This window comes from Athene noctua, chromosome 3 (assembly GCF_965140245.1).
Source record: "Athene noctua chromosome 3, bAthNoc1.hap1.1, whole genome shotgun sequence".
Classification (NCBI taxonomy): Eukaryota; Metazoa; Chordata; class Aves; order Strigiformes; family Strigidae; genus Athene; species Athene noctua.
The window spans coordinates 289,647-301,251 of NC_134039.1; the positions used below are offsets into that span (position 1 = coordinate 289,647).

At 45.2% G+C, this 11,605-nt stretch overlaps 2 protein-coding genes across 9 annotated transcripts in view; both read left to right on the plus strand.

Annotated features, from left to right (window-relative positions):
* The window catches only part of PPFIBP1 (PPFIA binding protein 1), a 116,383-nt gene extending 111,593 nt beyond the window's left edge, over positions 1 to 4,790 (plus strand). For 6 of the 8 annotated variants that reach the window (XM_074901693.1, XM_074901695.1, XM_074901696.1 and 3 more), the window contains 4 exons: positions 62 to 250; positions 790 to 969; positions 1,314 to 1,379; positions 2,096 to 4,789. In XM_074901693.1, the coding sequence (XP_074757794.1) occupies positions 62 to 250; positions 790 to 969; positions 1,314 to 1,379; positions 2,096 to 2,182 (522 nt within the window). In that variant the 3' untranslated portion in view covers positions 2,183 to 4,789. Of the gene's footprint in view, positions 1 to 61; positions 251 to 789; positions 970 to 1,313; positions 1,380 to 2,095 lie in introns of all 8 variants that reach the window. The other 2 variants (XM_074901694.1, XM_074901697.1) reach the window with 2 other exon arrangements.
* Positions 4,791 to 7,088: 2,298 nt separating this feature from the next.
* Positions 7,089 to 8,911, plus strand: REP15 (RAB15 effector protein). Its single transcript, XM_074901701.1, has 2 exons — positions 7,089 to 7,528; positions 7,563 to 8,911. The coding sequence occupies exons 1-2, from the start codon at positions 7,115 to 7,117 to the stop codon at positions 7,863 to 7,865; spliced, it is 717 nt and encodes a 238-aa protein (XP_074757802.1). The 5' UTR covers positions 7,089 to 7,114; the 3' UTR covers positions 7,866 to 8,911.
* The last annotated feature ends 2,694 nt before the right edge of the window (positions 8,912 to 11,605 follow it).

The following is an 11,605-nucleotide window of genomic DNA, read 5'->3' on the forward strand; positions in this document are numbered from 1 at the left end:
TTGATGTCCTTGAGACCTCATCAGGCAGTACTGGCTTCATTCTCTGTGGTTTGATTAATAGGTTCTGGAGCCTCGTTTCAATGTAGAAACCATGGCACAGTTACTGAATATCCCACCAAACAAGACACTACTGAGACGACACTTGGCGACTCATTTCAACCTCCTCATTGGGCAGGAGGCCCAGCAGCAGAAACGTGAAGCCATGGAGTCCCCAGACTATGTCCTTTTAACAGCAACTGCCAAAGTAAAGGTAGGTCACTTGTCCTGGGCCAGTGTGTGAGCTTCCAGGCAGATGTTTACATCTCCAGTGTGCTGGTTTTATCCACGTTTGGTGGGCAGTTCACTAAGGTCTGAAAGAAGGGGCTGGCTGCTAATGAAAGAAGCACGAGAGCAGGACTCAGCAGATCTGGGTTTGACACTTGTGTCTACCATGAACACACCACACCTCAGCCTCTCGTGCACAGGCAAGGGGTACCACTCCTGTGTGTTGTCCTTCTGTCTGTACTGTGAGACGTTTAGGAGGAAGACTCTCTCTGACTGTTCATATGCTCATAGTTTAATGCAGTGGGATTCTGATCCCATTTGGTATCCTTTAAATGGTTTTGTCTTAACAGTGGTAGAATGAGGGGACACATCTTGTTCTTTCAGATGCAATTATCATGAAATAACAGCTATTTGGAAGATCTTTGTTTAGATCCTTCATCATTGAAACACCAGTGCAAGAGTAAGAGATCTGTTAATTCTTTGCTGATTCTCTAACTTCTTGTCAATCTTATCTTCAATTGTAAGCCAAAGAAACTTGCATTCAGCAATTTTGGAAGCCTGAGGAAGAAGAAGCAAGATGATGTGGAAGAGTATGTGTGTCCAATGGAGCTGGGACGGGCATCTGGAAGTGGGTCAAAGAAGGGTTTTAAGCCTGGCCTGGATATCCGAGTGTATGATGATGATGATTTGGACAGGCTGGAGCAGGTAAGTCAGTTCTAGCAGTTTGGAGTCCTTGACTGTGCTGTCAGGCTTGGTGGAAAACCTCCCTTTTCCCAGGGAAGCCTTCCTTTTGCTTTGGCCCCTGGAGGTCGTGGCTCGGTGCAGCTGCCCAGCGTTCTGAGGGGAGCGTCTCTCGGCCTGAGGAGGCGCAAGCAGTGACCACAGCACACTTGGGACCTGCTCTGGCACAACTGTCCTCTCGCGACGGGGCACGCTCCTGCCTCGCTCGGACCACGTCAGCTGTATTACGTCCTGCACTTAACTGCCACTCCGTCATGGCATGCAGTGAATTTATTATTGAGTCGTTATTCATGATCTGTCTTTTGTAGATGGAAGATTCAGAAGGGACAGTGAGACAAATAGGAGCGTTTTCTGAAGGCATCAACAACTTGACAGTAAGGCTTAAAAGGGGGGGCCCTGTGGAATAAGATCTCTATTTCTGTAAGATGGGTATAAACCCCTTGGCAGTCGGTAATACACCAAGTACAACTTTTCTTTGCTATTACTGGCTCTGTTAAGCAGATGAGTTTTGTAGTTTTGGGGACAATTGCTTTGATGGATTCCAGTGCATAGCGGCACCTAATCTTTGGGTGAAGTGCCACTGGTCTCTTGAGGGCTGAAGTATATAAAATACTGTGAAATTACAGGTATAGTGAAGCCTCATCAGAACTAGGGGTCAGTTGAGGTCCTTTTGGTTTTGTACAGGGACAGAGGGGAAAAGAAACACCAGCAGTTTTGGAAGGTACCTGCCCATCCTGGCAGGGAGGTTTCCCCACCTGGGAGTGGTGGCCCGTGGTTGCCATCTCTCCTCGCCGACTCCCCGCGCTCCGGGGAGGGCAGAGACTCGGCACCCAGTTGCCCTTGGGCCATAAGTTGCCAACTGAGGGTCACGGCAGATTTACTGGGTGTCGGCCCAGCCCAGGCCTCCTCCCCATGCCGTTTGGGCCAGCAGACAGCAGCGAGCTGTTTTGTCACCAGCACGGGTGAGAAACGTCCTCAGCAGAACAAAGCGGTGTCTGGCAGGGTTGAGGGCACAGAACCAGAGTGGTCCAGGTGCCTGCTTTCAGCTGTGAGGGCCTGAACCTCGACTCTTCTCTCCTTTCCCTTCTAGCACATGTTGAAAGAGGATGAAATGTTTAAAGACTTTGCGACTCGCTCTCCCAGCACCAGTATAACAGATGAGGACTCCAACGTGTGACAGTAACTACCAGGCACTGACAAAGGCTCACTTTCCTGTGTGCAAGAAACGTCATCATTCATGTGACGGGCAGCAGATCTCGTACATGACATTGCTCTTGCTTCTGTTTCTTAGAAGTAACGCTGGGGGGTGGAGAATTTGAAAAGAAAAGGAGGGGAGAAAAAAAAAAAAGGTGCCTACTTTAAACGTTGCCATAAGAAACACACAGACACTGGTGAATGGTAGTTGTTTTTACTATATTTAATGTACAAACTGGTGATATGTTTCAGAGTGTTGCATTTAAATTTACGTGGTATGATAGTGCTCCTTTTGCTTATTCCTGGCCTCAGATAATCCCTTATACTGTTTCAAAATAACAGATGATGTTAGGTAGAAGTACTGTGTCTGTGGATATCGTGCATCAGCTTTCTCTAGGCTCTCAAGCTGAAAATTTCTCTAGGCTCTCAAGCTGAAAAAAGATGTTACTGCTCTTTTTCAAGTGCATTTGTTTGGTACAAATACCAGTTCTGCCCTTCCTGCGATATCCAGTGCAGGATTTTAGTAATCCAAGCCCTGCATAAACTCCCCAGTAACTTTTTGACTGTTGGTCTTATTTTTATACTGTTTTATAAAAAAAAAAAAAAAAAAAGAGAAAGAAAAAATAAGTATATGAAGAACATATAAAAGCGAAAGTTTTAATTTTGTGAGATAGAGTGATGGAAAGTTCAAGGTGTAGGGGAAAGGGAGAGGGTTGTAAAAAAACTTATGCCAGTTTGCATACCAGCTGGTTACTGGAAAAGGCAGGCTGACCTTTGGAACTGTTTGCTTTTGTTCCTTTTTACTAAGTGCACAGTTTAATGATCTTCCATTTGGGATGAAACAATTACAAAGCATGTTTCTTCTAGCAGTGACTCATATGGAAACTGCAGATTTTAAAACATCTTCTTTCTTGTTCTCATCAGCAGTAGTTATAGCACTCAAACAGGGTTCTTAACACTTCTGTGACTTAAAAAATTTCCTTAAAGTTAAGAGTACTTCCTGTATATGGAAGGGATATTTCTGTGCTGTGACTAACATAAAGATGGTGTAGTTGCAAAAAAATTAAAGTTATATAGGGAAATGTATAGGAAATATATTATTTCATAATATTAAATCTAAAGTGGGACTTTTCCTCCAAAATTCAAACGTGTTGCTCATTGTTTTACCTTCTTAAAGCACAGCTCCTCTGCTTTTGAAGATCATCAGATTTTGAAAACCCTAACTAGCCAGTGGAAATCTTTGGTCAGACTTCGGTATTGCGAGGTGTCCTAGCCAAAAGCAAACAAAAAAAAGTAACTCTTGTTTATGACAGTGGTCATTCCTATGGTGTTGAATGTCGCATGTATTTTAGCACAATGGCATGAAGCTTCTTTGCTTTGTAAAAGGCAAAAAAAGTACAGCTGGAATTGTTTCTAGTGGTGTGTTGCTTTCCCAAGCGTTTGTCACTCATTTCATCGCTCTCCTTGCTGGAAGCGAGGCTGTTTCTGACACGTGGCTGGTGGGGATGTTAGATTTGTGCTGACTTTGTAGATATTTCTGAAACACTGTTAACAAAGCTAGGTTCTTCCAGGGCTACCAGGGAGCTCCCATCAGATGTGGAGTAGATTGGAGACTCATTCTAGCATTCTGTTATTGTGACCTGATAAGCCTGGTTCTTGGAAGGATGTGTGCTGTAGGCTATTGCTTATGTACCAAGATGAAAAATTTGATGTGGACTGCTTGTGTTACACATAATGTCAAGCACTGCCACTTTTTCTTTAGTAACTGGAGCCAGGCAAACAATCCATAATGTATTCATAAAATAGTTTGTGCTGCTTACCATCTGTCTACAGACAGATCACAACTGATGCTTTATTCGATACTCCTGACTAATGCCTGTCTGCAAATAATTTGCTGTCTGTTGTTTCTTCCTCTGCAGTCTTGGGGGTGTTTGAGGTATTTTATTCAGGCAGAAATACTACATTGTATAACACCTGCAGTCAGCTTTAGGGTGCAGATGCTTGGTATGTGAATTCAGGGCTCGCTTCCTGTGAATACTCTGCAATATGGTTTATTATTTACATGTAAGTTGAGCTTGAGACCCTGCTGCCCCAAATGCTGCAGGAGCACTGGGAAGACATGGTGCAGGCTCCTGAGCAGGTCTCCAGATCCGCTCTCACTAGATGCTGACTAGTTAATATGGCTGGGTATTCAGAGGAGAGAAAAGGAGGGGGCTAATGACACAACGTTATGTGCTGAAATAGGCACAAACACTCTCTGATTTCTCTTCAGTCCAGTGCTGTTAGCAAGTGTATCAACAACAGCAGATGATGGTTTATTTAAGTCCAGTGTAAGTAATGTTCTGCTCCAAAAAACCCTTTCCTGCCTTCGCCGGTTGGAAGCCAGGTCATCCCCTTGTCTGAACCTTGGGTTATTTTATGGGGGTGGAATTTGAAAGCAGGTGATGAAGTCAGGAAGTTTATGTGCGCATGTGCACACAATTGATACCGTTGGGGTATTTTAACTTGTGTGTGTTTGAAGAGGGCAACATAACTACTGTGTATTGCCATGTAAAGTCCAATAAAGTCTATGGAAAATGCCAGGTGTTTCTGGAAGCTGGTTTCTTTCTCATGTATCCTCTTTTTTTTCCTTTTATTTTCTTAGGAAGTTTGTTTTGTTCTATTTAAAAGACAAAGGAGGGAGAAGGGGCAAAATCACATGTGGAGTTGTTTGTTCATTTGTCGATAGTGCCTTGCAGGACTTCGCTAACACCTAAGAAATCAACTACTCCAAGTCTTTTATTTCTGGGATCCAGTTTTGAGCCATCTTGGGCTGTTTGGCAGGAGGTGATGAGGAAGCGCTTCCCCATTGCTCAGTGTGTGCTGCTCGGGGAGTCCTCGCAGGGTGCTGAAGGGCTCTGGCCCTTCTTGCTGTAAAGGGCAGCTGTCTCCCTGGACCAGGTGTCATTCCCCTCCCTGTGCCCTCCAGCCCTCAGCAGTCCGAGGAGCTCCAGCTGCTTTGCCAACAGGAGTTGAGCTCCCCCAAACTACATTTTGTTGCTGGGGTGCAGGTACAAATTCTGATCAGTATTTTGGCCGGTGTAGCCCAGATAACAGACCAGAAAATGTAGAACCCCCATCTCTTTACCTTCATTTCTGTGGCTTTGTTCATCAGGTTCAGTATTTCAATGGGAACAGTGAGGATAAGCACTTTGAAACCTAGAGGATGCTAAACTTTTGTTGTCTGTTTACAGTGATGAGGAAAAGATAGATGTGTATTGATCAGGAGCCTATGGAGATTAAACCCACCTTTTTTCTGTTTGCATAAATTACATATGTGCTTAGGAATGTAGAAGTTACCCAGAATAACCTCTGGAATGACTTCTGATTCCCATCTACTAGGTATTGTTGCATCCTGGCTTTCCCTTTAGGAGAGCATTTGTGCTTACCCTACCTGCATGCTTTTTATACCTTGCACTGCTCTGTTCTTAGGAACGATTAGTGCATACTTCATGTTTCACCTTAGTATTTTGGCATTTCCATTTGCAGCAAGAGCTTTTCCTACTGCACTTCGTATCCTTAGGTGGGAGGAAGGAGACAGTGCTCTCTGAGGCAGCTAAGAAGCAAAACCTGAGTTGCCAGTGGATTTGGAGGTGGTCAGCAAAGAAAGAGTATTAGGAGAGTGCTGGGGAACCCTTGAGTAGAAAGGAAATTAAGAGTTACTATCAGAGGTAACAGAAGAAGCAGCAGCACGCTCCCTAATCATAGATGTGAGAAGGTCATGAAGGAATGGGGATGGGCCTGTGGCATGTTTGAAGACCTGTGGGAGAAAAAGACATAATATGTAGAACATGATCTCTTCCTTGGAGAGACCCAAGGGCAGCAGCGGGACTGACCAGCCCGTGCACCTGAGGAGGTGTTTCCTGTGGGGTGGCAGGAGCACAAGAACATCTGTAGGCAGGAGAGAGAGAGATTGTATGAAGATGTTTTGAGCAATGAGAGTAAAAAGGGCAGAGAAAGACAGTTTCTCGATGCTTTTTTCACTCAGAGTGAAGAGGAGAAGAGCCCCATCCAGCAGGACAGAGCCTGTTTCTTGAGAATGGTGATGAGATCCTGGGCCAAGGAAGAGACCGTAGTGGTACATTTGGCACCAGCAACGTCCAGAGCTGAACAGGGCTGGCTCCTGCTGCAGCGGTAACATACGTTCCAGCTTTCACACCTAGGGAGAGGGGATTTTGTAAGGTTAGGAAGTGGGTTTATTGGTAATTCTTTGACAGTCCTGCATGGGCTGCCTGTCCAAGCTTCCCTGAGATAATCCAGTTACAGGCAGCAACAGCACAAGCTGCTCAGTTGAGCCAAAGTCCAAGTCCATGTGTGGTTGCTGTGTACAACCACTGGCAGCAGCAGCAGCAGCTAATACTGGGACGCAGGCAGTGGCCCATCAAAAAAGACCACCACATCAATTCAAGCATCCTGTACAAGTCTTCATGTTTGGATGCATACCCGTCTCTCCATGATTAACACAAAAAAGTGATTTCATCTCCAGGAAGCACCCAGTGCCAATAAAATGGCTTCTCTGTAATAATCCTAAAAATGAGATCAAAGGAGATAAGATCAGACTGGAATGAGATAGCATCAGCTAAAGAAATGGTGTCAGAATTAACAATAAGGACAACAAGCACCAAGGAATTCAGTGGGTGTGGAAGTTACTGGGCCTGTCTGGCTGGTTGCTGCTCAAGTCAGCCGTGGAGAAACACCCAGGAGAAAGCCCATCTGCCCCGCGGCCAGCAGCCGGCTCATGGAGTTCACCTCTGCCACTGACCTTCATCGGGAAGCCAACAGGTAGCCGTGTAGACGCTTAATAATAGGTCTGCCTGAGCCCAGCACCTACAGAGCCCTCACTGGAAAAGGCAGGGACTTCTCCAAAGCAGTCTGCATGTGGAAACAACCTCCTCCTGCACAGAAAATGGGCCAGAAGGTCTCACATGAGGACAGCCAGGAGAAGGCGGCTGAGACTCTAGTTATCTGTGAAGTCTTCAGCCAAGGCGTGGTCCATGCATCTCAACGGCTGAAGGACTATCTTGGTTTCGTGGATCCTCAGAGTAAATTCCAGCTAGCCACAAACACTCTGAGTGAGATATTTTTGGTCAACTTCATCTGCTTCTGCGTGGAAAAGGGAGCAGAGGAATGCATCATGACCAGCAAGATGACCAAGCAGCAGTCCTCCCTGTTCGGGGTGGACTGGATCTGGACTCTGTCTGGAGCTGACAAGCAGATCAAACTTCAGCTCGCCGTGCAGGCTTTGCAGCTGGCCGAGCTGGTCCGTGGCGAAGGCGGCCCCGCTGAGGCGGTGCAGGACTGCTGCCGGGAAGCCGTGCTGGCAGACGAGCGCTTCCGAAACGAGCAGGTTTGAGAAGCTGGCAGAGTTCTGCCGCCTGGTAGGACGGGACTGCCTGGGCTTGTTCATAGTCTTCGGTGTGCCAGGGAAGCCTAAGGACATCCGAGGAGTCATGCTAGACAGCATTGCCAAGGAGGAGCAAAAATGCCGCCTGTCAGGCAAGAATGCGCTACGGCAATTTGTCACCAATACTGACAGCTTCCTGCCCGCAAAAGACATGTTGGCAAACTGCCTTGGCACAAAAAATGGACCGAAGGAGGTGGGCAATGTGTACGTGAAGTTTCTATAAACTACTGGTTAACAGCAGTGGCTTTCTGCACGCTGGCACCAGAGGCTGCATGGGGCTCAGCTCTGCCTCTCACTTTTCTTCTCACATGCTCTTTCCTCCACCTTCTTATTTCCCACCTTCCCCTCCCCTCATTGCACTCCCTTAGCTCCTGCAGAAGCCAGGCTGAATCAGTCTTCGCAGGTTTTAAAACAACAGGACGTACCTGCCAGAAAAATGAGTTTATAGAAGGCACGTAGTTTTTCCAGAACATTTTGTTCTCCAGACATTAAGTCTTGGCTGGAGCTGATGAAAGCTTCATCACTCTGAGCCTTTGGGAGGTCGTGGTAGATTTGACTCACAGACTTTGTTTACTGTGTGGCAGATTTTTTTTCTGTAATAGGAGGTTGAATCTGTAATAAAATGTACTGGTGCTGGTCAGATTTGCATTAAGCATGAAGGACAATTCCAGGGCTTAAAAATGCTGGTTTGGAGGAGTGAGCTGGTTTTGAACTAAGAGGGAAAGACCTTCCCTGCCACAGAAATGGGCTGCATGATGAGAAACCTGTTAATTACCAGCCCCTTAAAAGCAGCTCGGTGCCAGGCACCAGAGGGCCTCAGAGCTGTGACAGAGGCAGGGCTGGTCCCAGTTGCAAAGCCTGTTCTTGCTGAGCAGCTGTGTTGGGTCAAGGTGGGGCAAAAGGCAGTGGCAGGGGGTAAAGAAAATTTGGAGAAAAAAAATCAAGCAGCAGGGACAAAAACCTGGCCAGGAGACCATAGTGGGAGGTTTTGCTTTTCACAGCAGCAGAGGCAGCTTCTGACCACTCATGGCAGAGAGCAAAAGTCCAGAGGAGGCAAAATTATTTGGACTTTGTTTACAGTAGCTTAGCAGCTGATTTTCATTTATGGACTGGTTTATTCCATTTCCCTCAGCTTTTAGTGGACTAAGTGAGACTTTTGGGGTCACAGTTGTAATTTCTTTCAGCCACTGTTAACTAGCGAAGGAAAACCTTATCAGTTTTGAGCCTGGTAAATTCAGTTTGTTTAAAGCTGAATAGTTGTGTTAGTGCAAAACTCCTCTGCCTGTACCTTTCTTATAATTTTATTTAACAGAATAAAAAATTTCAAATGCTCATGCATATTTTACTATTTACTATTTGAGTTACAAGATGGGGCAGCTGTGACAGCTGAGAAATAGAGGCTGTTCTTTACAGAGCCATTAAAAAAGGGCATAAGGAACCTGCAGCGTCAGTGCCAGAAGCGCTGTTCACAGCTTTCTGTGTGGAGGCTGAAAGGTGAACTGAAGTGACAACAAGCAGAAGAGAACTGTGAAATTTTTGCTGAGTCAGAAATGTAGCTGGATATAGAGAAGGGAGGCCTTTCGGTTTTGAAATAGTTCATTGAGATAGTTATTTTTAAAGACCTGGCATGACTGTCTGTGTGTGTGTGTAGCAGGGGTTTGAGGGAATTGCTGGTGTTTTACACAGGAAACACACACAGCTGGGGGGGGGCATGTGCTGAGTGGGGGCTCTGCACCCATTCAGGAAGGTTGGGGTGGGGTTTTTTTGCCTGTTTAACAGCATAACCAATACTGCAGCAGGATTGATTGGTTTATAAAAGACCAGCAGAAAAGCTTTAATTTTGCATTAAACTGGTATCTTACAACTAGTCTTGTGTCCCTTAAGCTATTCAGTTCTGTAGGAACACTCTGTCTGAAAGTGGCTGGGCCTTTTTCTTTGGATGTTTCACATGCTTTTGTGGCACTGGGAAAATCAGAACATCTTTACAGAGTTGGAACTATGGAAGTTACACATTAGGGCAGTTTTGCCAGTTATTTGACCTGTGTCCTCCCAAGTGTGTCTGGTACCTGAGAGAGATGCCAGCCAGGCTTGGTGGTTATTCTGGGAGCCAGGGCACGGCCCCCCCTGGGGCACCAAACTCCTCGCCTGGAGTTTCAGCTCAGGAGCTCAAGCCCTTAGTGACAGTGGGAACTGGCCAAGACTCTGCACTACAGCTAATAATGGGGAAGATGCACAACAAACTATTCAACAATGTAAATTTGACCGTGCTGGCTTATTCAGCCGAGCTGGAGGCTCAGCCCAGGTGACTCACAGCCTCAGCACAAGCTCCTGTAACTGCACACACTGATTTCCCAGGTAAGGTGCTGACCTCAGGCAGTTTAACCCCATGGAGAATTCTCTAGGTCAGAGCAAAGCTGGGGCTGCCGCAGCAGCAGGGGAAGAGCAGGCTCAAGCCCCAGCTACAGGAGAACGGCTCCTTTCTTACCTCCTTCCTCGCAGACCCTCTGCTGCAGCAGGAGCAGTCCCTGGGTGGGGGGGTCCTGCCTCGGCCCCGCGGTAAGCGAAGGGGACCCGCCTCTGGTAGAGCCAAAGCAGCAGCAGCCCTTTCCATCCTGTTTCTCTCAAAACTTTCCACAAAACGCCCTTCCAGGAGGTTCATGTCTCCCCAGCTGCATGAGGTTAGTGGTACTCAGCACATCCTGTCAGAAAACAGGAGGAATACTATTTTCTGAGACAGACAGATGAAATGGCTCAAAGAAAAAAAGAAAATAACACAAAACCAATGTACCACTGACTTGTTTAAATGCTGTAGTACAGGACCATCAAGCAAAGGGGACTGTGACACAGTTTTCTTTCAGTAGATTATATAAAATCCCTCCATTTATTTATTAAAAGAGCCTCATGTTCACAAGGAAGATATACAAAATAAAGGTAAAAAGAGGAGATTGGAGTGATAGAAAAACAGTTACTTTACTCCTTGATTTGGCATCTAAATACAGCAGTTTTCACCAAACTCAAGAGAGAGAAGCACTTGGGTAAATAAACAGGGCTTTTTTTTTGAACCTTCACTTTAGAGTATTTTACAATTACAGTTTGTCTCTTATGAGGCTGAAGATGATGTGCTCAGTAACACACAGGTGATTCACCTGCAAAATACTTTTATTTCTTACACAGATGTGAAAAAGGCCAGTAATTTAATAAGCAGAGTAATACAAAATAGTTGATGTGTAACCAGATTATTATTTTTTTTTTTTACAAGAAAACTTCATTAAAGACAATGAAAAAAAAAAAATTATGTGTATTCCCACAGTGATCTAAACCAGCAGCAAGATATTTCTGCTTTTTGCCTCCTGAGAGAGACTGAAACTTACTTGAGGAGTATTTAAACTCTGGAGCATAGTATTAGCAGTTTCAGAAGCACACATCAAAAATTCAAGACTACAGAAGCAAGCATCTAATTAACAGAATTAATAACAATATTATCCATTTGAGGTTCCTTAAACTGACTGTAGTATCTTTTTAATTCATGCTGAAAATTAACCTTTTAAGTGCACGGTACTCATCTGTTGCACAAAAGAAAACGTGGCAAGCTATAACCTCAACTATCTACCCAAATCCTTAAAAAAGTGGTATTATACACTGACACTTGTAGCTAGCTAGCATCCACATTACTGCATACATGACTAAACATCCTTTCGGTCACTCAGATGTCATCACCAGAAGATTTCTAGTTTCCCAGACTCCTTGCAGGACAGCTCTAATCTCGGCAGCATCTCTGCTGTTTAGAAGCAGAAAGTTTGACAAACAAGATGCCTGAAGTTTACTACAGGCTCAGTAAAAGGCTGCTGTAAAAAAAGTGTATTAAAAAATAAAAATCACAGCTATAGTAAACAACATCTAAGAAGGAGCTTTCGATTCAGTGAGACATTTGCTGTCAGTTTGGTGACTTAAGGCTGTTCCCAT